The sequence below is a fragment of the Neoarius graeffei genome, chromosome 17 (assembly GCF_027579695.1).
Source record: "Neoarius graeffei isolate fNeoGra1 chromosome 17, fNeoGra1.pri, whole genome shotgun sequence".
Taxonomy (NCBI): Eukaryota; Metazoa; Chordata; class Actinopteri; order Siluriformes; family Ariidae; genus Neoarius; species Neoarius graeffei.
In genome coordinates, this window is record NC_083585.1 from 45,762,964 (window position 1) to 45,789,480 (window position 26,517).

Genomic DNA, 26,517 nt, shown 5'->3' on the forward strand with positions numbered 1-26,517 from the left:
AAACCTTCACCTCATGTGTCCCCCGAAATCATATTAACTCTGCTGCAAATCCTAGCATGTTATCAACTTAATCAAACGCACAGAATAATAACCTAGACTAGACCAAGACATCCTACTGAGAACCTTTCAAACAGAAACCCTCATTCAAGAAAGTTTAAGATTGGTAAACTGCACGTCTAATTCATCTCGCATACCTCAAAATGCATTTTCAAAGTGTTCAGTATCTTAGACTTGCTTATGTGGTTTGCATGGGACTCTTATTTAACCGCACGACAGTCCGCTCCTGCAGGAACTCTGACCCATCCTGTCTGTTTCTGCGGTTATTATTTTTTGTTTGTACAAAGCTACAATGTCTTCTAATAAACTTACTGTAAATGGTTCCATTTCCCAAATTATAAAGAAATTAGTCATTCAAACCAGGATAAAGCAGTTACTAAGGACTGTGTTAAATGCATAGAGCCACATGAGTATTAAATATCCTGTGTTAATCAGTGTGGCTTTCCTCGAACAGTCGCTATCCCCAAGCAGGAATGACTTTCTCAGCATGTCGTCACTCTGCATAAACATCAGACTCTGGTAGGTGGTGCTGCACAATGTTTGGAGGTGGAATTGTACATTAGAAGTGATCACTGGAAGATAATACAGTTCCAGGTTAGCCTAGTAAACTAGACCCACCCGCCTAGCGGCCAAAAATATTTTTGCCTAGCGAGTGGGTCTAGCCTCGCACCATATAAACAAACACCCCGGGCATCAAATCGTGCCCGCCAATCACAACGCAAGGTTTTTGTTTGGATTCTTTGGGCGGGCTTTTGCAGGAGTGACGACAAGGCTGTGCGACGCTGGAGAAAGCACAGCAGGAAAGATGGCTACGGCTAGTGAACAGCGCGCGTTTGACTCCGCTTTGGAATCAGTTTTAGAAGAATTAGACTTGGAGTTTTCGTTGAAACATGAGCAGGAAGAGGCTCTCCGCTCATTCCTTTTCAAGAAGGACATTTTCACTGTTTTGCCGACTGGCTATGGCAAAAGTCTGATCTACCAGCTGGCTCCGCTCGTAGCCAAAAGGATGGGCTAGTTTGTGCAGTACGAAGAATTAATAAACAGCTTTGAAACATTACTTTTTGATTGTTTCTTATTTTCCCGTTATTTTAAATTTAAGGGAAATTATTTCACCAAACACCACTAAATAAAAACTCTCAAAAACAGTTTAAGCAAACCCTTGAAAAACACTTGGGGGGGTATGTTAAGTATGTGGTACAGACTCCAAACTTGTGGTCATTATCTCCAAACTTCTTAATATCTAGAACCTGTTTATTAATTAATACGCATTTTGAAAAATTATTTATTTCAAGGTCTCCCCCACTGCTTTCTGTCGCTCTGACTACGTCACAGTCACTGTTGCGCTGATTGGTCAGAGCGTTGGCCTATACGCACAGACAGTTTGAAAGACAGCGGTTTGTTCCTCCCACCCCCTTCAGGAATGTCTATGGATCGAGGCCAGACTAAATATTCACATTTAGTCTGGCTTGCCAGGCTAGTTCCAGGTTGATTTGCTTAGATACTGTATATACTAAAGCAGACCATTCTGCAATTTAATGAACACGTAGGTACAAATGGTGTTGCTCAGTTGCACCATGTACATTTTGGGGCAGGCAGTTTACACAATGCCAAGCTAATCTGTTTTCTGTCTTGGAATGTTATCTGAGTATAAAGGTGTCATTTTTAAAATGTCATATACTGCTGTTACACATTTTAACCCAAATATAGGCTGCTCTTAAGACCTTCTCATTCAGTCTTTTCTTCTTTCAACTCCATTTTATTATAAAACCTATCACTGAAAAACTCTATAAAAGGGTGTATAAAACGTACCAACACAAGTGTAATTCTGGATAAACTTGATGTTGAAAAATCGCAGAACATCCTCTGAACTTAAAATGAATAAAATTCCTTAGCAGACGATGTCTGAACACAAAGAAAGTGTAGACTCAGAGTCTGCTGGAGGTTTGACTGACCATGACTGAGAACAGGGATAGCAGGTAGAGGGGTGTGTGTATGCACGCATGTGAGAGAAAGAAAGAGAAAGGAAGGAGAGAGTGTGAGAGTGTGTTGGGTGGGATAAACTGACCTCATCATTGAGATTGCTGGCTAGCAGCACTGCACCAGCCGCCGAGTGTCCTGACAGAGCGACTCGCCCAGCTGCTGCTGCTGCTGCAGCCGCCGCACTTAGAGGACTGATCGACCCTAGAGAGAGAAAAAAAAAAAAAACCAGGAAAAAAAGAATGAGGAAAAAAGTAAGAGACTGAGAGAAGAGTTAAAATGTCAAACGTTCATTTCCAGTAACCCCTCTGACTAAACTACAGCTAAAGTACTCGCACCACAGCTCATTTTCACATAGATAAGATGGTACTGAGAAACATATAGAGACAAATGCATCGGTTTTCACGTCCTGCTTTAGCTGTGTATTATCAGTTTCTTCAGCTTGCAGTTCACCATCTTTTGATGCCATCTCTGTCTGAGAAAGTGTCGCTGTGCAAATTCTTCCTATATATGCTGCAATACAGAAACTTAGCCTCACTTAATTTGGAGCCCCAAGTAATTATTTTGGGTTTATTTTAATTTATTTTCGGTATTCTGAAATCAAAAAGTGAAAATTATACACAGAGGGTCAAAAAAAAAAAAAACCACACACACATTCAGCGGTGCTGAAAATACCAAAATGTCTTAACTTGCCAAGGCCTCTTAACTTCCTGTTAGTAAACAGCATCTGTTTAAGAGCACTTGCTGGATTGACAAACACAATATAATGAGCTCAGTGCAAATCTGAGAAAGAGATTTACACAACACAGGAATGTTTCTCGGAGCCCTTTTTAAAGAACTGCAGATTCCAAGATCATCAGTTCAAACAATTTTACATAAAAGTTACTGGAAGGTGTAGCCACTTTGCCAAGGTCTGGAAGATCCAAACTGTCACCTTCAGCTGAGAGGAAACTGGATCAGAAATTGGTCAACATTAAGCTTTTGGAATGGCCTTGCCAAAGTCCTGACCTCAACCCTATTGAAAATATATGGACTGTGCCTCAAAGTCAGGTCCATGCCAGAAAACCAACAAATTTATTTGAACTATATAAATTCTGTCAAGAATAATGGTCAAATATACAGAATTTTGAAGCTTGCTTGATGACTACCAAAAGCATCTGTTGAAGGTGAAACTTGCTAAGGGGCACTTAATATTCAGTGTGCCGGATGTATAATTCTGACCGTGTTAGTTTCAGAAATCCCGAAATAAATGAACACTTGTGCAACAAATTCTTTTTTTCCCCCTATTAAAGATCTAAGTTGTACAATCATTCTGCTCCAGAAGAACAGTTAAAAGAAATCAGCGAAAGCCTGATACTGCCGTGATATTTATGTCCATGACAAGTGTATGTAAACTTCTGACCTCAACTGTAATCTTATATTTTGGTATAAAATGTTACCACAGTGATCTTGATAAACATTTTGTCCTTTATCATTTCAGAAGCTCAAAAAGCTGGGTCTAACAGTGGTGGTCACAAAGCCAGCAACTATCGCCAGCAGGGCTTTCCCCAAAGCATGGATACGTGGCGCTCCGCCACGCTGTGCAATGTCAGCACCGCGCGGTCACTTGCAAGCACATTTAAAAAAAAAAAAAACCAAATACCATAAATTGAACAATGCAGAGTACTTTCCACACCTAAATATCTCCTATTCACCTCTGAAAATGAGTACAGGGTGTCTACAGGTTTGTCCAAGTTAAATTTAAGACTTTAAGACTTTCATACCATGTTCCAAAAAAAAATTAAAGACCAAACCTAAAGTGACGCAAAAACGTACTCTTTTGGGGAAAAAAAAAAAACCCACTATATAATTTAATGCAACTTATTGTTCTTGTGAACATTCACCAGAAAACACTATTCTAGTAGAAGTACTTCATTTCTTTTCCTTGACAGGCATTCACACACTCAGAACACAACATAAGGATCGGATAAACTTGTAACTATGTGACAATCAGAATACAGTCACAACGTTTGAATCCAATGTAACAAATGTGAAAATGTGAATGAAGTCTCTCACACAGAATCCAATGCAACAGTTTTTAATTATTATTTTCTCTGCTTGGGGAGTCACATTGTAAGCACAATTGTTCAATTCCATCTTTGGTCAAACAACAAAGCAGAAAACGCTGGTTACGAATGTAACCGTGGTTCTATGACCAAGTGGAAGACCGCCAGGGCGGTGCTAAAAGCACTAGTGGAAGGATCTTTGCATCCGCGCGTTTCGAGAGTCGCATACAAAAGTTGTCATCTCATGACGTATGATGTGCCTGCCTATATAAGGCAACATCCCACGTCATCTGGCCTCAAGATCATTCTCGCGCAATCCGAGTGACCAAAGACCCTGGCGGTCTTCCACTTAGTCATAGAACCACAGTTACATTCGTAACCAGCGTTCTATTTCCTTCACTCCAGACCGCCAGGGCGGTGCTAAAAGCACTAGTGGAAGACGAATACCAACACAGTCACGAGGAATTCAGAAGAGAATCACCACCTTCTGGAAGAACAGCTGCACACAGCAATGGCATGGACACAACATCCAGCCTGTAGTACCGGGCAAATGTACATGTATTGGACCAAGTTGCAGCAGCACAAATGTCAGAGAGTGGTACACCCCGGAGAGCTGCCCATGATGTTGCCTGAGCATGCGTCGAATGGCAGCGGACAGGAGAGGGCACAGTACGTCCCATAGATTCATAGGCATGGGTGATTGCCTCCACAACCCAACGGGAGAGCCGCTGCTTGGACAGAGGCCTTCCTCTCGGAGCGCCACCAAAACATACAAACAATTGGTCTGTCGTACGAAAGGCTACCGTCCTATCAAAATAAAACCTCAGAGCCCTGACAGGGCACAACTCCGCACGCAAGTCCGTCCTGTCCGCCGGTATAGCGGTCAGCAAAATCGGCTGGTTGCTAAACTGGGGAGATAAGACTTTCGGGAGGAAAGCTGGGTTAGGCCACAATGAAACACTGTCAAACATGGGGCCCCAACGAAGACAAACAGCCCTCACTGAGAGGGCATGTAGCTCACTCACATGCCGGGCTGTTGTGATGGCAAGGAGAAAAGCTGTTTTAACAGATAACCACTTAAATGTCAACTGCTGCCAGGGGCTCATAAGGAGGCAAGCAAAGGGATTCGAGCACAGTGTTCAGATCCCATGACGGACTCCGCACAAAATGAAGAGGATTAAGACGAACTGCCCCTCTCAAAAGGCTACCACCAGCTGGTGGGACCCAAGTGAAACACCTCCAACCTCTGAACGGTGGGCTGTTAGTGCTGCAACATACACCTCAAGTGTAGATGCAGCCCTGCCAAGCTCTAAAAGGTACTGCAGGAAATCTAAAATCTGTGGAACAGAACAGCTTAGGGGGGTCAATGTTGCGTTCTGCACACCAAATCACAGAACACCTTCCACTTGCCTGCATACAAGCATCAGGTAGATTCTGCACGTGCGTTCACCACAGTGCTCCTGGTCCCTTCTGAACACTCCAGTAGTAGCCCCAGGGCCCCAAGGGCCACACCCAGAGCTTCAGGCGTTCGGGACATGGGTGTTGAATCCTGCCCTCCATCTGCGTCAGCAAGTCGGGCCTGCTGGGCAGCTGACAAGGGGGTCCCACAAGTAGTGACAGCAGGAGCTGGAACCATGGCCTGGATGGCCAATGAGGAGCTATCAATGGCACATGGTGACCGTGATCGTGCACACGGCAGAGAGTACTCCACAACAGTGGTAGAGGGGGAAAGGCATAAAGGATGGCCCTCGGCCAGTTGTTGGCCAGAGCATCCTGGCCCAATGCTGCCGTTTCTTCTCCCAGGGAAAACCATGTCGGACAATGAGTTGTCTGACTGCTCGCAAACAGGTCCACAGTTGCTCTCCCATAGGCTTTCCAGATCTGTTCCACCGTGTCTGGATGCAGTTTCCAATCCCCTTGAGACACCTTGCCGCGTGACAGAGCATCTGCCACACTGTTTAGGCAACCAGGTAGATAAGATGCCCTTATGGAAAGGAGGTTGTCCTGAGCCCATACTAGGAGACTGTGAGCCACCTGAAGCGCAGCTACAGACCTTGGCCCCCCTGATGATTGATATAGAAAACAGTTGCCATATTGTCTGTACGTACCAATACATGTTTGCCCCGCAGCACTTCCTGAAAGTGGCGCAACGTCAAACACCGCCATCAACTCCAGTGTGTTGATGTGGGACGTGCACCACGGAGCAGCCCAGGTGCTGTTCACACCTTGCCAACGCCAGACTCCACCCCAACCCATGAGGGAAGCATCTGTCCGGATAACCTCCCACCGTCCCGGTGGGGGACCAAGTGGAACTCCACGAGTGAGAAAGTATGCCTGGGACCAAGGTCTTAGCATGAGCATGCAACGGCGTGTTATTCTCACCCTCATGTGCCTGTCTCTCACTGGACACAGTTGAAGAAGCCATCTCTGAAAAGCCCTTAGCCACAGAAGACCCAGAGGAATGACTACTGAGGCCGCTGAGAGTTTCCCCAACAGCCGAAGGAGAGAAACGTAACGCTGAGTTCCCCCGACACGAAGGTGGTTCACGCCAGTGAGAATTGAACTTATTCTGTCTGGGATGGGACTGGCCAGCAGAGTGTTCGAATCCAGGGTAAGGCCGATGAAACGTGTTGCCTGGACTGGGACCAGTTTGCACTTCCTCTGGTTCACCCTGAACCCCAGAGCCGTAATGTGTAGTAGCAACCGGTGAGCAGGTTCCCTGGCCTGTTCGGGCAAGGCCGCACAAAGAAGCCAGTCGTCCAAGTAAGGGAGCACTCTTGTACCCTCCTTCTGAAGGGGTTCTAGTGCTACTTGGACGCATTTCGAGAACACTCTTGGCGCCAGAGAAAGTCCAAAGGGGAGAACTCTGAACTGAAAAATCTTTCCCATGAACGATAAACGAAGGAAGCGCCTGTGGTCCACGGCAATGGGTATGTGAAAATAGGCGTCCTCAAGATCTACAGTCACAAACCAGTCCTGGTTTGTGACCACTTGCAGTACATCTGTTGTTCGTAGCATTCGAAAAGGAAGCACCTTCAAGAAACGGTTTAACCTTCTTAAATCTAAAATCGGCCTGAACCCGCCGTCTTTCTTTGGAACGAGAAAAACTGAAAAGAAACCCCCTGGGCGAACAATGGGGTCGACCATCTCTATGGCTCCTTTTTGTAGCAACAACTGAACTTTTCTCGACAAGGCTTCTGCCTGTCTTGGATTGGTTATAACGGTCTGCCTCACACCCGAATGCACTGGTGGCCGGCGGCGGAATTGCAGGCAGTACCCTTCTGGAAGGGTGGTGAGTAGCCATTGGTTGGTCATTTCACACCAACGCACTAGCTGGCTGCCTGTAAAAACTCTTGCCACTGGCCCTGACCTGTCAGTGGACCCGTCTACGTTTTTCGGAAGGGATTGGGGGGGGGGGGGGGGGGGGGGGGGCGACGACGGCGGGGAGAACCTGTCTGTCAAAAAGGGCGAAAACTCACGTGTGGCTGAGTGCCACCCTGCCTGGCCGAGGGAGATGGGGGATTGGGGGCCTGCTGCTGGGGTCGATGGGGAGACCTTTGTGCAGCTCTAGGGGCCACATGCCTAAAGCATGAGGCAGAAGGATTTGGTGGAGCTCTGAAGGTGGGTGCTACGCCCACATGACGGGAGCGAGACTCCGTAACAGACACACGTCTGTCAAGAGCCTCTTGTGCTGCTGGCCCAAAGACCTGTCCAGGTGCCAGTGGGAGGTGCCTCAGGTTGTTCCTGCATACTTCTGGCAGAGGCGATTGAGCCAGCCACACTTGCCGACGGGCTTGCAGCAAGGTGCCTAAGGTAGTGCCACACTGGCTGGCAATGACACCCATAGCCTGCAGTGCAAGTTCCAGTACCTCAGCCGCCAGTGGGTCTGCCGATGATGTATTGAGTGTCGAGTGCAGCATAACAAGCATGTGTGCCAGCGAGTTAGACACCCTGCCAAGAAAGGCAGTAGAGTTGTGAGCACGAGAAAGTAGTTTGTCTGTGTGGTGGCACTCAGCGTTAGGGCAACGCACCTGCTCCCGAAGTGCTTCATCGGGAGACACAATGAGTGAAGCAATGCTTGATTCGACTACTGGCATGCTACCCAAGCCAACAGCACCGGGGTCCTGCATTGCCGCAAGCATGCGAGACATCTGGTCTGGACGGGCAGGTTTCGTAGCAACCTCCAGGGTGGAGGCCACCACAGAAGTAAAAAGTCACGACACTGTGGAATTACCAGAGAGGCACGCTGAACACGGCGCAGGAACATGTTCTCAGATCCGGTAGGAGGCGCTGGGGTGTCCAACTGCAAACGTGCAAGCAAAGCCTTCAGTGTGGCCTCCACCGAACCCACCACTGAGGCAGACTCCCCAGATCACCCAGAGGTAACAACACTGCCCGAATCACGGGGCTCAACACCTGGCAGGACTTCGCTTGGTGGCTGCGCCGAGGAAGAAGGATGACTGAAAAAGGTGTCTGAGGCAGCCACAGACATCACTTCCTCTTGGTCAGGTGGCTGAGAATATGAGCCAACGGGCGACAAGGAGGCAGGCAGTGCAGGCTGTTCCTCTACAGTACCTACCTGTGCCCCTGCTGTAGGGGGGGGCCTTGCAAGCAGAGGCAGCAGACGCTCCACTGTAGATGAGAACAGTTCCACTTTATGCTCTAACTCCAAAGACTTAGATTTTTTGCACTGTTTTGCATGCACTGGTGGTGAAAGCTTACGCTTGCGCTGTGTCTGAGAATCCGAGAGCAGAAAACTGCTAGACGCACGTTCCACATCAGCCAACCGCACCTGTCTAACAGTAAGCGGCATTAACGCACAGGAAGGGCATGGATCAGACATTGCCTCCCTTAGATGTTGCATGCCAAGGCACTCCGCACAGCGATCATGTGCATCCAGCACCTCCATTAGATTGGGGCAAGTGGAACACCTCACTGAATCCATCTCAGTGTCTACTCACCCGCGATTTTTTTTTTGTTTAGAAAAGAAGCAAGGTGTAGCGCTGCTTGCTAGCCTGGCAACCAAGGCTAGCAAGTTCGCAAGCGCAACTTTACCGCTACAGACAACGATTTACTAGCAGCCAGAAAACTGATGCTCACGTAAAGTTGTAAGTACACATTAACATTATTGGCAACCAATTCACTAACTCGCTCAACACTGACAAACCTGCTGGCAACCGAGCAGTTTGTGACAAGACCGATATAATAGCCGCCCCTGAAAACTTGGCAGCCAAGATTCAGTGACTATCGATGCATAAAACAAGTTACCTTAGCGACCAAACAGCTCGCATGGAGTCGAGTCCCACTGAAGTCCTCTTCAGTCACGAGCTGCACTGTAGATTGTCGCAGGTATTCCCACAGTGAACACAATTCCAATATAAAAGATGCGATTCCAATGCGAGAAAAAAAGATGACGTGGGACGTTGCCTTATATAGGCAGGCACGTCATACGTCATGAGATGACAACTTTTGTATGCGACTCTCGAAACGCGTGGATGCAAAGATCCTTCCACTAGTGCTTTTAGCACCGCCCTGGTGGTCTGGAGTGAAGGAAATAGAACAACAGTTAAACAATGTGAATGCACATACACCTAAAACTTCAGCTCACTCACTTGAAAGGTATGCTCACTTGCACTTCTTAAAACACTTGGAACGATACCCACACAAACAATACTATTCTCTCACATGCACGCAATAGAATATATTCTCTCTCTCTCACACACAATATTCTCTTCCATCTCACAGATCTATCCTCTTCTCCACGACCGTTAGCGGTGGCAGCGCTGAAGTCGGATATTTGAGGCTGATGCTCGCGGCCTTTAGCAAAAGCAACGTGCTTGGCGCTCTTCATACAAGAGTCCACCGCTCTTATCCCCATTGTGCCCAACTTAAGTCTTACAGCCACCACGAGTATTTTGCATCTTGCAGCCAGTTATCATTAAATTTACATTTACCCATTGTGGCTCGAACTACCTTCCATCAACAGATCAGGCACTGAGCGGTTGTCAAGCACGCATGTGTCTAGCAACCGGTGGATTCGGAGCCTGCGCGGTATAATTGTGAGCATCAAAAACGATTAAACTTTTTCCCCCATCCAAAGTATACCACATTTTAACGATATGGCTGAGTAAAATCTCCATAAATTTAAGATTGAAAATTTAAGACCACGGGGTTTGAAATTTAAGACAATTTAAGACGTTTTAATGGCCTTATTTTAGGAAAATTAAATTTAAGACTTTTTAAGGACCCGCGGCCACCCTGTGAGTAATCACTGTAGAAATAGGAAGATATTGTAATATATAGGTCTAGATTATCCTGGTACTCAACCCAGAAGTGAAAGTAAAGGGTTTCACTGCCTGACACTCAACCATACATAAAACCATGTTCTAGGTGCTGGTCACTAGATGGTGCTGTTGCATGATTTGACCTCAATTCTCTTCCTGGCATCCTGGAATTGGAAAATGAAAAGGCATGCTACAAAGTGTTTTCATTTCAAATCTAATTTTGCCACTTGCATATTTGACAAGGTAAAAAACGGCAAATTTAATAAATGTTGAATTGTGCCTAAGTCAGCCCGAGATGCCACCAGAACGCACCATTTGAAGTCTCCAATTTCAAAATTTTCTGGGGAAGCATGCCTCCGCCCTCTGTGCTGGGCTCCGCATCATTACCACCACTGTGATTTTTTTTTTTTTCCTGGGGACAACCCTGCCCAGGGACAACAACCTGCATCAGCTAACAGAAACTAGCAGGGGAACAAAAGGGCAGTTACTGTTTTTAGTTGCTCTCCACAGTGGTGAACACTTACACAATTGTTATTTTGTTCACATCAATATTATGTAATACGAGTACCAGCAATATCAGGAGGAATATAATATTAAAGCCGCAAGCGGCCTCGACGGGCCCTCGCGCCAGCGGCCAAGGGGGGCGGGGGCATGCGTCCCCGCGAAATACCTTCCACAGCTTCTTCGGCAAGAGACATTACTCCCACAATGGCGACAAAGCACAGAATTGGACACATGGCAACAATAGGGTCGCGCACTGTACGGTGCTCGGGGGGCGCTATAGAGGCCCTGAGGCCCGCCTGGATCTGGGCTTCTGGTTCTCAGTAGCGGTGGCAGTCTAAGGAAAAGGGAGCCAAATTTCGTGCATTGTCGACCATGGCAAGCGCCCCAATAAGGGTCTTGTAAAGAGTTTGCTTGGCAAGTTTGACAAATCAGAAGCTGCAATATCATTTTTGCCATAACCAGCACCCCCAGGGGCGAAAGTGCACAAAATTTGGCGTAGATGTCAGGTGAGCTATGAAGAGTTTGCGTATGAAGTTTGATGACAATTGAGTAAATAGAAGATGAGATAAAGATTTTTGAAGAATAAATTTTCTGGTTTTTCCCATGTCAGTAGGTGGCGCTATGCTGTACATGAGCGATTATGAGTTGGAAAAATAAGTGTCTACAACAGCAACGTACTATCACAAGGTAGTGGTGTGAAGGAAAAGCATTATGGAATTATTTACCAAAAACCCGTTTTGGAGCAATTGCGTCGGCCAAAAACAGCGCCCCCCATGGACGAAAATTCCCAAAATGTGGTATACATGACATGGGAGGTAGTAAGAGGGTGGCCGTGAAGTTTGACCAAATTTGAGGAAAGATTGGATTTTTTGCCCAAAAATAGCGCCCCCAGTGGTGAAATATCACAGAAATAGGGTAACATGTCAGAAGCCCAAAGAGTGATTTGCGTGTGAAGTATGAGCAGTTTTGAGCAATCAGAAGATTTATGAATTTCTAAGCATGTAAAATTTTGCATCGAAAATTGATTGACGTATAACTTCTGAACGGTTTATCCTACGTGAAACGTATTTAGTAACTTTTGTCAGCCATTTCTGTAGATGATGTGTATCAAGTTTGGTGACATTCCTATGAACGGTCTAGGAGGAGTTGCGCCGTCTTCGTGGCCATGCATTTCGCACAAAAGTGAAATTACCTCACTTCCTGTTGGGCGTGGCTAATGCATTGGCATTACATTTTTGTCCGGCTTAGTGAGATACATATGCGTACCAAATGGCATGCCACTACTACAAACTACATGGCACCCAGGCACCTTAATGCGGGAGGCCAAAATCACAACGACTTAGGGGGCGCTATAGAGGCCCTGAGCCCCGGCCAAGTTTGGGCTTCTGGTTCTGAGTAGCGGTGGCAATTCTCGGAACTGGTGCCAAATTTCGTGCGTTTTCGCCCATGGCAAGCGCCCCGAAAATGGCCCAACAGCGGAGAAAAATAAAGAAGAAGAAGAAGAAGAAGAAGAAGACGGAAGAAGAAGAATAATAGTGAACTCTTACAAGAACAATAGGGCCTTCGCCCATAGGGCTCGGGCCCTAATAATTCGTGAATCTGTGCAACACTAATAATAATAAAAAAAAAAAAGACTGAATTCAAGTATGAGCTACAATGATCTAATCTTCAACACACTCCTATTGAATGTTTTGGACACCTACTGGTTTCAGTGAACCAAGATGAACTGACGAAATACCAATTTAAAGTTTGTTGTACCGTCTCCTCAATAGAAATGTACCACATCAATAGATGCCACATACTGTATGAATGCAGAAGGACGAATATCTACAGATGTGAATCTCCAGAGAGAAAAGTTTTAATTACACTTACTGTTTTCTCTCTTTTCTTTTTGGTTTAAAAAAAAATGTTAATTTGTTTGGGCCATAGTTCAGTGTACAGCTGTAAAGTTTGATGAATTCAAGTTAAAATTACTGTTTATGCAGGTTAAGAAACAATGCTTTCCACAATCAATGACCGCATAACAAGTGTGTTTATACACTACCGTTCAAAAGTTTGGGGTCACCCAGACAATTTTGTGTTTTCCATGAAAAGTCACACTTTTATTTACCACCATAAGTTGTAAAATGAATAGAAAATATAGTCAAGACATTTTTCTGGCCATTTTGAGCATTTAATCGACCCCACAAATGTGATGCTCCAGAAACTCAATCTGCTCAAAGGAAGGTCAGTTTTATAGCTTCTCTAAAGAGCTCAACTGTTTTCAGCTGTGCTAACATGATTGTACAAGGGTTTTCTAATCATCCATTAGCCTTCTGAGGCAATGAGCAAACACATTGTACCATTAGAACACTGGCGTGATAGTTGCTGGAAATGGGCCTCTATACACCTATGGAGATATTGCACCAAAAACCAGACATTTGCAGCTAGAATAGTCATTGACCACATTAGCAATGTATAGAGTGGATTTCTGATTAGTTTAAAGTGAGCTTCATTGAAAAGAACAGTGCTTTTCTTTCAAAAATAAGGAAATTTCAAAGTGACCCCAAACTTTTGAATGGTAGTGTATATATTCTATCCAAATTCACTGGACATGAGCAATCACATGCTCTGACTGGCTACTCTACTACGAGCTCATATACTGTGAGTAGAGAAAACAAAATGTCAGAGCATGTTGCTGAACCAACCAACACTATTTGAAAACCAAACCCCCCAAAAAATACAAAAAGTATTTGATGGTAAGAACGCATCTTATTTTTATTTTTCAAGACGTATTATAGCAACACATTTCACAAATTGCTACTGTCATTTTGCCAGTTTCTTTACAAGCATTAAAATAAGTTTGGATTTTTTTTTTGTTTGTTTTTTTAGACTGGTTCAAAACCTCAAAAGTAGTTTGAAAATTACATCACTGAATTCGTCCTTGACATTTCAGTGTCTAAAGTGAAACTAAATGTCTAAAGCTATTCTATATCTCAGCAAGACAGAACTTTCAACCAAAAAAAAAACCCACTAAAGTCTATTTGTGCAGCCATCAATAGGTTCTTAAGAAGTCAACCTAAGCGGAAATTATTTTGTCGGACGTTTTGTATAAAGTTTTTATCTATCGAATTTGCGCTAAAAAACAAACTCTGGCAGCGGGGGCATGGTCAAGCGCCAGTCTGTGACAGGAGGGCGGAGTCAGGGAAGGTAAGTGGCAGAATCACTACACCTGACATGAATTAACCTGTTTGTGTGTGTCTTCCCAGTGACCGCACCCTATTTAAGGAGAGAGCGCGAGAGCAGAGGGGCCCTCTCCCCAACCAGACGACTTGAGTGTGTGCGTGCGTGTGTGGCTGAGAGAGTAACATTTGCACTGAAAAGTGGAAAAAAAAAAAAGGTTTTGTGAACTCAGTTCTGGCCTGCCGTCCTTCTGTGCTCCACCCACTCATACAGTGGCGCCGAAACCCGGGAAAGTGGAGCACCAGCCGAACAGCCCCATGGAGTCCTCCCCATTCGCCAACCTGGTCCACGCCCTCGCCACGGCCCAGCAAAGCCAGCACCAGGTGCTCGTCACCCTCCGGACGGAGCAAGAGCGACGCTTAGTAAACAGTGGGTCCTGCCATTTGACAGGGGGAGGTCCCGGTGTCGCTTTGGCGGGAGCAGCTGTCACAGAGCCATCCACATCATCTCCGCGTCAGAGTGAGGAGCCGCCGGCTCCTCCTCTCTCTATTGGAGAATCCCTCGCAGATTTCCCATTAGAACAATCGCGAGACGAGACTCTGCGACATGCGTTTGACCAAGTGAGAGTAATCGATGGTCAAACGCTCAGCCGAACGCCACCCCGTCCTTCCCCTACTTCGCGATTATGAAGGATAGGTTATACCGAGTGACGCAGGACACTCAAACTAAAGAGCGAGTCACGCAGCTTTTGATTCCGAAGAGCCACCGGGAATTGGTATTCCAGGCGGCTCACTTTAATCCCATAGCTGGACACTTAGGGCAGGATAAGACACTAGCCCGAATAATGGCCTGATTCTATTGGCCGGGGATTCGCAGCGATGTCCGTAGGTGGTGTACGGCGTGCCGCGAATGCCAGTTAGTAAATCCAGCGGCCATTCCAAAAGCACCTTTGCGCCCTCTGCCGTTGATCGAGACCCCGTTTGAGAGAATTGGGATGGATCTCGTCAGGCCATTAGATCGGTCAGCACGAGGGTACCGCTTTATATTAGTTCTGGTGTGGACTATGCAACGCGATACCCGGAAGCAGTGCCTCTGCGCAATATCTCAGCACGCAGTATTGCAGAGGCACTCTTCCGCGTTATCTCACGAGTCTGAATCCCGAAAGAGATTGACTGATCAAGGCACTACATTTGTGTCACGGACACTGCGCGAACTGTATGGGTTATTGGGGATTAAGCCGATCCGCACGAGCGTGTATCATCCACAAACGGACGGTTTAGTGGAACGGTTCAATCGCACCCTCAAAAATATCATTAAAAAATTCATAAGTGAGGACGCACGTAATTGGGATAAGTGGCTCAAGCCCTTGTTGTTCTCAGTGCGAGAGGTTCCCCAAGCCTCCACGGGGTTCTCCCCGTTCGAATTATTATATGGGCGTAAGCCGCGCGGCATCTTAGACGTGCCGCGGGAAAATTGGGAGGAGGGACCTTCACAAAGCAAGAACGAAATTCAATACATTATGGACCTGCGCGCAAAACTCCACATGCTCACCCACCTAACTCAGGAGAATTTGCGGCAGGCCCAGGAACAGCAAGCCCGCCTGTATAAGGGTACGCGCCTTAGGGAGTTCACCCAGGGAGATAAAGTACTTGTACTGTTGCCCACTTCGAGCTCCAAATTGGTCGCCAAGTGGCAAGGTCCCTTTGAGATCACACGGCGAGTTGGGGACGTCGACTACGAGATGAGGCGAACGGTCAGGGATGGGGCGCTACAAATTTACCACCTCAATCTGCTGAAACTCTGGAATGAGGAGGTCCCCGTGGCGTTGCTGTCGGTGGTTCCGGAGAAGGCGGAGCTGGGGCCGGAGGTTCAAAAAGGGGCATTGGCATCCCGTACCTCTCCGGTCCCCTGTGGAGACCACCTCTCCCCGCCCCAACTCACGGAGGTCGCCCAGTTGCAGACTGAGTTTTCGGATGTGTTCTCGCCCCTGCCCGGTCGCACTAACCTCATAGAGCACCACAGAGACGCCCCCGGGGGTGGTAGTGCGTAGCCACCCTTACAGGCTACCCGAACACACACACACACCCAAAAAAAAAAAAAAAAAAAAAAAAAAGGGTGGTTCGGGAAGAACTTGAGACTATGCTCGAAATGGGCATCGTCGAGGAGTCCCACAGTGACTGGAGCAGCCCGGTGGTCTTGGTACCCAAGGCCGACAGGTTGGTCCGGTTCTGTGTGGACTATAGAAAAGTCAACGCGGTGTCTAAATTTGACGCGTACCCAATGCCTCGTATTGATGAGTTGCTCGATCGACTCGGCACGGCTCACTTTTATTCGACACTGGATTTGACGAAGGGATATTGGCAGATCCCCTTGACTCCACTATCCCGAGAGAAAACTGCCTTTTCCACACCGTTTGGTTTACACCAATTCGTCACACTTCTGTTTGGGTTGTTTTGGGCACCCGCTACATTTCAGCGGCTGATGGATGCCCCCACGCCACCTATGCGGCCGCCTATCTCGATGACATCATATATAGTAATGACTGGGCGAGGCACCTTGAACACCTAAGGGCCGTCCTTAGGTCGCTGAGGCGAGCGGGTCTCACAGCCAACCCAAAGAAGTGTGCAATTGGGCAGGTGGAAGTACGGTATCTGGGCTGCCACTTGGGCAACAGGCAGGTGCATCCCCAAATTAATAAGACCACAGCAATTGCAGCCTGCCCGAGGCCCAAGACCAAAAAGGGGGTGAGACAGTTCCTGGGGCTGGCTGGCTATTATCGTAGGTTTATACCTAATTATTCAGACGTTACCAGCCTGCTGACTGATCTCACTAAAAAGGGGGCACCAGATCCGGTCCAGTGGACGGAGCAATGCCAGCGGGCTTTTTCTGAGGTAAAGGCTACACTGTGTGGGGGGCCACTTTTACACTCCCCTGACTTTTCTCTCCCCTTTATGTTGCAGACCAATGCGTCGGACAGAGGGCTGGGGGCCATTTTGTCCCAGGAGGTGGAGGACCGCCCCATCCTGTACATCAGCAGGAAGCTGTCGGTGCGTGAGGGGCGCTACAGCACAATAGAAAAAGAGTGTGTGGCCATCAAGTGAGCGGTCCTTGCCCTCCGTTACTACCTACTGGGGCGCCCTTTCACCCTCTGTTCGGACCACGCACCCCTCCAGTGGCTCCACCGCATGAAGGATGCCAACGTGCGGATCACCCGTTGGTATCTGGCACTCCAACCCTTTAATTTCAAGGTGGTCCACAGGCCGGGGGCGCAGATGGTCGTGGCGGACTTCCTCTCCCGTCGTGGGGGTGGGGGGGAGTCGGCTGCAGGCCGGACAGCCGCCCGGCCTGAGTCGGGCGGTGGGGGTATGTGGCAGCGGGGGCGTGGTCAAGCGCCGGTCTGTGACGGGAGGGCGGAGTCAGGGAAGGTAAATGGCAGAATCACTACACCTGAGATGAATTAACCTGTTTGTGTGCGTCTTCCCAGTGACCGCGCCCTATTTAAGGAGAGAGAGCGCGAGAGCAGAGGGGCCCTCTCCCCAACCAGACGACTTGAGTGTGTGCGTGCGTGCGTGGCTGAGAGAGTAACATTTGCATTGAAAAGTGAAAATACAAGTTTTGTGAACTCAGTTCTGGCCTGCCGTCCTTCTGTGCTCCACCCACCCATACGAACTGCTACACAAACAAACCTCCATTTCTCAAAATCCAGTGAATGCGGCTATAATGAAGCAATTATTCCACCCAGTCTCGTCGTACATGGCTTATACCCAACTCGGCGCTATGTGCCTCATCAGCCACCAGCTCATTCACAACTCGATTTCGTGGAATTATTGTTAAAATATTTCAGATAATGGCAAATTAGGATGGAATAATGGCTGGTTCATGTCAGAGGATAAATTAAATGTTCTGAAGTCAGAAATTTTTTCAGATAGCCAGACAAAACATTATACTTTGTAGGCTAAAATGTTCATAGAAAAATAGGCTACATGCAGTAAACTGCATGCACAATAATAACGCTATGAATTAAATTCACATACGCTTAAGTAAACGGATTATGCAACACACACCTAGCCCATTTCCAGACTTACAGTACAAGCCCAGTAATTTACCTCTTTATACTTAACAGCATTTCACCAGGCCTATATTTAAAAACCTTGAAAAGCATGTCAGAGTCTCAGATATAAACCTTATTTTATATTTTCACATTATTTATTCCAAATAGGTGTCACGAAAGTGCCTGATTATTTCATTTTCAAATAGCTTATGCCCACCTTCGACCTTACTTTGTAATTTTATACATCATCTTAATGCTCTAAACAGCTTTCGGATCCTCTCAGTTACAGACTTTAGGTTTTCATTTGACTCAACATCAAGTGCACTACAGGTTTTCCAAAATGTTCACTATCTATAAATATATAAAAGTTACAATGCTGGCGTTAAAGTAAAAATGCAGGACATTTATGGCATTAATTAGACATGCTTGGATTTCCAGCTCTTTAAAGACAGCAGGCAGGTTCAGGCTTAACTCCGCTAAAACTGACATTTCTCAGGTTAGTTAAAGAACATACACTTCCAAGGTAACTGATCATTTTGTGAGACACTTCGATCTGGAACAGAAAAATCTGCATTTTTCATCCATCTTCACTTAATGCCATCAAGTTAATTCACAAAACTGCTTTCTGGAACAGACCCCTTTTGGTCCAAGGTAGAGACGACGGTTTTCCACGATCGCGGTAAACGGACGGAAAACATGGAATCCAGTATTTGAAACGGAATGTCCAAAAAGTTAATTTGCACAAATTAAAACTAAAATATTTTGTATTAAATAAGCCATTACGGTGTCGGACTTCGCCTTTAACTTCGTTGGAAGATTTCCGAAGCTTGCCCATGAATCATGTGTGCCTATTGGCTGTTTGGTATCTGAGCTGGGTGTCCTAGCCAGTAGCTTCACTGCTCTCATACAGAGATCGGTATTTACGCTGCCATGCTGAAGTGAACAAAAATGGCAACCGGACCAGCATTACACACACGGGGGGGGAGAGAGAGAGAGAGACTGTGTAGAGTGAGTGCGTCTCTTTCTCTCTCCCTGTGTGCGTCTCCCTCTCTTTCAGGTATCTCTCTCTCTGGAATATTATTATTCTTTTACCACTCAAATTAATTGCAGATACTCAGTTTATGATACTCTTCAGTCAACATGTGCCAATACAATCTTATTTTACTAGTCATTTAGATTACTTGCAATTAGTTCACTAGTCATATTCTCTCTTTTGTGGAAAATTTAAGGAATTGTTAATCATTTTTAAGTGACACTTAAATTTGTGAAATATATTTTTATTAAATTTCCTGTAATATTACTATAAACTTCTAAAGTTGAGTGACTTGAGTGAAGCTGCAGGGCTTGACATTAACTTTTAAACCCACTTGACCCGTATTTTGCAAGTACTATTTTTTATTTATTTAGGAAAACCACAGAATAGTTGTGAATTGCAACATAAAATGAAGATTGAGTTGAAGTTTGGTTATTGATTAAGTTTATTATTAAGTTTGGTTATTGGTTACTTTTTACTTGTAACCCAATTTTATCCAAAATAGTTTTTCCTACCTTAGTCGATTTATTTCCATTTCAAATGCATGCAGCTGTTGTAAAGTTTGGTGTGTTTGTCTCTCAGACGGTGGGTTCATTACTCGATAATATAGAAATCATAAAATAGAAATCTATAACAAAAAGTTTGCATGAAGAAAACAATAGGGTGCCAAGATTTTTTAACAGTACTGTGTTTGAGAATATTTATATATTGGGTTTTTTGTGACATCATCCACCTCTAGGTTTTAAACCCCACCCATATGCTCATTCCAACTTGCCCAATCGGGCATGTTGGGGACATATCCCACTTGCCCGAATGCATGTTTCACTTGCCCCGGGCAATCGGGCAGCGCTTAATGCCGAGCCCTGAGCAGAGTCTAAACAGCTGGTGGCATCTGTAAAGGGGGACAACAGACAAGGTATTGTTTTATAAGTTTTAAAACTAACCAAAGAGACACAAACTTTCAAATGAGAAGTTCACCAGAACAACTCTTTGAAAATTAATAAAATGTACAAAAATCTTTGTGTTAAAGTAGAAAATAAGCACTCTTGAATTTTTGAATGTGCCAATTTAAGAATTTTGATCATTTTTATGAATTAGCATTTATTCACTTTACAAATATAAATCAAAATGTAATTTACACGTGTATTTCTTTGTTTTATATGTACCACAGTGTTTTAAAGCAGTCTCAAGTCCTTAAAGTGCGTGTCATACAGGAAAACCTGAAACCAGTTTTGAAATAGAGTTTAGTAAAACTGAAATGGAAAGATCCTGAATTAAAGTGGAAAGTCACTGTCTAGTCCAGGGCTTGCTTCTTTTTGAATGTGCACAGGGGAAAAGGCCAATTGAGGAAACAAGGATGAGGTACTTTCAAAAACAAAATTGTATTTTAATAATTCCTTTCCTTTGGATGGCCAATTCTGATTATAAAGGTTGATATTTGTGTCCAATAAACAAGGTTCTACACTGGATCAGTGTACAAGTCTTACCAAGCAGGGATGTGGAGTCCTTGCCAAGTGCAGCAGCCATCGTCGGATCAACTGAAGGTTGGCCGTCTGCTGCAGGCAGCTCCGGTCTTGTGTAATCTCGACTCTTATCGTTGTTGTACTTTACATTTAAGTTGACCAGCTTGGAGAAGTCGATGCGCAGGGTGCAACATGAGTTATAGATGTTCTGTCCATCCAAAGACTAGGGGCAATGATAAAGAGGTGTTACAGCATGTTATACCTTGAACCGAGTTTGTTAACTGTGTGTTGAAGGAGCAAAATAGTTTCATCATGTTCCTGTAATGCCTTTAGTAAAGCACTATAATCTTTCCGTGTTCAATATTGAAAAATGATACTGACCCTTGTGTGCACGCAGCTTTATTAAATGGGTAAGTCTGCATCAGAGACTTAATACCTCTACCTCACCTCAATCAATCTGTTCCTTTCATCCAATTCTTTCTTTTTGGTCTAGCTGTATTGCTGAAAGTAAATGTGATTATCTGAACTGAATTCTTAGGTCAGGTAAGTTTGCTTTCCATCTCCATCCAACCTCCATGAAAGCATTTCTTCTTTTAACAGGATTTTTGCATCATTACGTATTCAACCATAAAATGAAACCCTACAGCATGAGGTCCGCATAATGAAGTAAAACATACTTCAATTACACATTTACACTTAGTCTATATGGGCTTATAGAATAAATTATTTCTCCAGCGGTCTCAAAAGTAGCCGGTCACCGGCGGCAAATCGCCGGCTATGGCTTGTTATGCCACCGGCTATTGTCAGTCGAGTCACAAAATTTAATATTAAATATTTCTGACAGCAAAAAAAGTTGTGAACGTAAATTACATCCATTATGTCATGTATGTCCGTTGCCGCGTCAACTGTGTTTACATCCTCGACACGAGTGCAGCCCTTACTGCCGCCTGTGTTGCCAGATTGGGAGGTTTCCCGCCCAATCTGGGCGGTTTTAAGTGCATTTTGGCGGGTTTTGAACATATTTTGGGCTGTAAAACGTCAGCAGTATCTGGCAACATATTTTTTTTTACTTAATACAAGAAATTAATGGATGCCAACGTTTTTGCCAAAATGGTATTTTATTTTCCATTGTTTAGGCAGCTTCAGCATCATACTGTGAGATTCTGTTCAAATTGTTTTTTTCTTCTATGAAGCCGGAGCCATTTATTTTATTAGTTTATAATTATTGTTTAATTTAGTCTTCAGGAGAGACTGCCTGCACACAGTACTAGTATTAATAGTTTTTTTCTTACATGAAAGCTGAGGCATTTATATTATATTTTAAGGTAACTTCATGTTGTGCTGTGAGGTTCTCTGCACTTTAACTTTTGAACCAACAGGTGCATTTGGATAAGTAAAGCCTATTTTTCTGCATTTTTGTAGTCCTGGTAATCTTTTATATTGGTAAAGTTGTTTATAGGACCATTTCTCAGTGTCTGTTTTTTTAAATCAATAGTTTTTCAGTAATAACTTACTATTTAACATATCACTCAATTTTAAACAACCCCCGCACCTCCCCCATGGGCTGCCCCATAGTCTCCAAAATTTCTGTGGGAAACACTGGCGTGCGTAACAATGCTAATCAAGCTTAAGCTAGACGACCCGCCTCAAATACCCGTCCCGGGTAAATGTTATCCCAATTTTAGATGGCCTGTTCCAAACCATCCCACCCCATGAAAAATTCATACTTGCATATCTCTCTCTCTATTTTATATTATATATATATATATATATATATATATATATATATATATATATATATATATATACATACACATACATACATACACATACACACACACGCGTGTGTGAATTATGTCTGCCGCTGGCAGACATTTTACCATTTTGCACCCTGCTGTAAATTATTTGTACCCTGCTATTCTCCCAAACTTTGAAGCCCCTGTTTCCCCCTCCGATTTTGTTTTCGCAGTCTGAGCTTTTCACTCATACTTTCGGATTTTCACCAACTGTTACTACAGCAGAGGTGCCAACGTTGCTAACTAGAAAATCCAAGCAGGCAGATTTGGAGAAGGAAAGAGAATTTTACTACACCGCACAGCACACGCACGAGGATAAGACAGCATCTGTTTCAGATGTGCACAAAGCAACGTTAACAAAAAAAGTACAACGTGACTGCGACTTGTTAATAACGAGCGCCGCCATTTGTTTAGCACCCAAAGACAACACAGTCCCGCCGACTTCATTTCTATTGGCTCACACAAAGTTTACCTTGATAAAGTTGGCATGAAGTAAATCACTATGTGAAACAAATGCACCTTTCACATCCTGCATCCTTTAGCTTTTAGTGAATCAGCTGTCCTGCTGTCTTGTTTAATAGGTCTGCAATTTTAACTGAAAAGGCAAAAAAAAAAAGTGGAGTTTTCAGGTGGCTTCCATGTCCTCATAGTAAGAGGGTCACGAATCAAATTACCGTACCCTGTCAGAGGTACCCCAGCCTCATTTAAAACCTCCACCTGTTTTTAAACAAGTGGATGTTTTAATCTTCCGGTTCCTAAATTTTGAATGGGAATTGTCTGGAGGTGATAGGATGAGCAAGCGGCTCAAATGCACACTTGTTTCACAAACGTCTTTGTCTTGTCAGCTCACTCACCAGTTTGGCCTGTTGTGCATTTACAGGATCGCTGAATTGCAGCAGCGCTTGGAACTGATTATTTTTAGTGAATGTGATTATCTTCATCACTGTTCCGAATTTGGAGAAGATCTAAAAGGGAAAAGATGCACAAGTAATGCATCAGTGTTTGAGACTCAATGTTTTTCCCCCCTGCCATGGATGGACGGATAAGAGGTGCGTGGAAAAGCTCTGACCTGCTGCAGGACGTCCAGTGTCACCGGGTAGAACATGTTATCGATGATGATGCGCAGGACTGGACTTGGCGGTGGTATTAACACACACTCTCCTGCTGAGTCTGAGCTCGGAGAACCTCCCTCCTGAACGGCACACACTGCCTGCAGAACTGCCTGGGCACGCTGACCACATGGAGAGAGCGCAGACACCCCAAAAAAAAAAAAACTAAATTAAATTCAAGCTCGTACCCATTATTCTCACACATGCTGTAAAATGCAAGACGTAGCTTTCAGGCCCTCATGAACACCACAGTTCACAAAAATAATCATAAAAAATAAAATGCTGTATACAGACAGCCTACTAGATACACAGGCATGCCCCTGGGGATATCTAAAAAAAAGTGAACGTCAAGCCAGGGGGTGTGGGGGAAGGCTACGACCCCACTGGGGTGTCTGGGGGCTGAAGGCCCCCAAAAGCCAAGACCTTTTCACAGAATTCATAGCACATATTTTGTAATTTGAAAGTTTCTCAAATTTTAAGAACATAATTTTTCACACTTTCAAGAAATCTCACGACCACTGCGGGGTATTTCATCTGACTGGCTCCACTCCTCTGACTAGTGGAGGACTACTAAAACTTAAAGATGGTAACGATGTTTGATAAGTTTATTTTCAGTAAATATTACTGAAACAGGATAGCGTTTTTGAAAATTAGTTAATACAAAAACACAATGTGCATTTCATAGCTCATAACTATTATATTGCTGAAAAATTACACATCATAAGTTGGCAGCATGCTTTTTCTTTTTCAGTTCACTGTCTTTAAGAAATGACTGCCTGTCTGATTCAGTCCATGAATCAGCTTGTAAGTTGCAATACTTCTTGCCATGTGAAGTGCATCCAAGGCTTTTTTTTTTTTAAATCTTTAGCTACTTCTTTACACAAGGCTACAAGATCTTCTCCATCACTCATGGCCAGAGTTTTCTCTGCAGCAAAAGCTAAGATTAAAGCCTGAAAAAATGAAGTTTTAAAAAAGAAGTTAAAAATCACAGTACATATCTGCTTTGGACAACTTTGTCACGTGGAGCAAGAACCACCACCTACAGCTCAACGTTACGAAGACGAAAGAACTGGTGGTCGATCTGAAGAGAATCAGGGCTCCGGTGAACCCTGTTAACATTCAAGGGGTCAGTGTGGACGTGGTGGAGGAATACGAGTACCTGGGGGTGTACTTGGACAATAAACTGGACTGGTCCAAAAACGTGGACACTGTATACAAAAAAGGGCCAGAGCCGTGTCTATTTTCTGAGACGGCTGAGGTCCTTCAACATCTGCCGAACGATGCTGTGGATGTTCTAGGAGTCTGTGGTGGCCAGCGCCATCCTGTACACTGTCATCTGCTGGGGCAGCGGCTTGAAGGTGAAGGACACTAACAGACTCAGTAAGATCATCAGGAAGGCCGGCCATGTTGTAGTCGTGGAACTGGACTCTCTGACAGCGGTAGTTGGAGAAGAGGACACTGTCCAAAATAAAAACAAATCTTAGACTGTCCTTCCCACCCTCTACATGAGGAGCTGATCAACCACAGGAGCACGTTCAGTAAACGGCTGATTCTTCCACGCTGCACAACTGAGAGACGCAGGAAATCATTCCTACCTGCTGCTGTCAAGCTGTACAACGCCACTGTATAACTGTGGTACACTGTCTTACCCTGTATCCTTAACTAAGGTGCAATACATGTATATAGGAATCATTGTATATAAAAATCACTTCATTTTGCTTTTACTTACGTAATTTAACTTATTTAAATTTTTATTTATTCTTTTTTAAATACTATTTTATCTTCTATTTTTAGACACGTTTACTTCTTCCTTGATTCAGGAGCTTGGATGCAAATTTGAATTTCCCTCCGGGGATTAATAAAGTAATTCTGATATCAACATCTCATCTGTAGCCACTTTATCCTGTTCTACAGGGTTGCAGGCAAGCTGGAGCCTATCCCAGCTGACTACAGGCGAAAGGCGGGGTACACCCTGGACAAGTCGCCAAGTCATCACAGGGCTGACACATAGACACACAACCATTCACACTCACATTCACACCTACGGTCAATTTAGAGTCACCAGTTAACCTAACCTGCATGTGTCTTTGGACTGTGGGGGAAACCGGAGCACCCGGAGGAAACCCACGCGGACACGGGGAGAACATGCAAACTCCACACAAAGGCCCTCGCCGGCCACGGGGCTCGAACCCGACCCTTCTTGCTGTGAGGCGACAGCGCTAACCACTACACCACCGTGCCGCCCCTTAATATCAACATATACAATATTTAAATTCGAGAAGCATTAAACCACAACATTAACAGTTTCATGCAAAAGCATACAGGCCTATAGCCCATTATGGCCCTTTTCCACTACCCTTTTTCAGCTCGCTTCAGCCCGACACGGCTCGCATTTCAACTATCTAAGAACAGCACGACTCAGCTCGCTTCAGCCCTGCTTAGCCCCCAAAACTCGCACGGTTTTGGAGTGGGGCTGAAGCGAGCCAAACCGAGCTGAGTGAGGCTAGGGGCGTGAGGAGACACTCCCCTGTGCACTGATTGGTGAGGAGGAGTGTCCTCACATGCCCACACACGCCCCGCGAGCACGCTGGGATCTGTAAACACCGCAAACCCGGAAGAAGAAGAATTACGAATTACGAGAATTTCTGAAGCCTTATGCGCCTCGCCTCATCTATACGCTCTTGCCAGTATCTGTTGGCGTTGTCGGTGACAACAAGCCACAGCACCAAGACCAGCAACACTAACGACTCCATGTCCTCCATGTTTATTGTTTACTATCTGGGTCGTGAGACTACCGCTTAAAAGATCACTGATGTCACGGTTTGCGCCGCCTAACGACATCACGTGATGTCCACCCACTTTCGCTAACTCCACCCAATGTGTCCACCCACTTCCAGCCAGCACGGTTCAGCGCGGTTGTAGTCGAAATGCAACTCCAACAGCCCCACTCAGCTCGACTCAGCACGGCACGGCTCAGCCGCGTTGGTAGTGGAAAAGCGGCATTAGATTCACTAACTGTTCTATTGTGTATTACGA

The 26,517-nt window shown here is 45.1% G+C and overlaps 1 protein-coding gene across 1 annotated transcript in view; it reads right to left on the reverse strand.

Annotated features, from left to right (window-relative positions):
- ptbp2b (polypyrimidine tract binding protein 2b) overlaps positions 1–26,517 on the reverse strand; it is a 68,915-nt gene that overhangs the window by 12,476 nt on the left and 29,922 nt on the right. Inside the window, exons 6-9 of the mRNA XM_060944302.1 lie at positions 23,442–23,603; positions 23,227–23,337; positions 20,601–20,799; positions 2,123–2,238 (exon numbers count right to left, since the gene is read on the reverse strand). Coding sequence (XP_060800285.1) covers positions 2,123–2,238; positions 20,601–20,799; positions 23,227–23,337; positions 23,442–23,603 — 588 coding nt within the window. The remainder of the gene's footprint in view (positions 1–2,122; positions 2,239–20,600; positions 20,800–23,226; positions 23,338–23,441; positions 23,604–26,517) is intronic.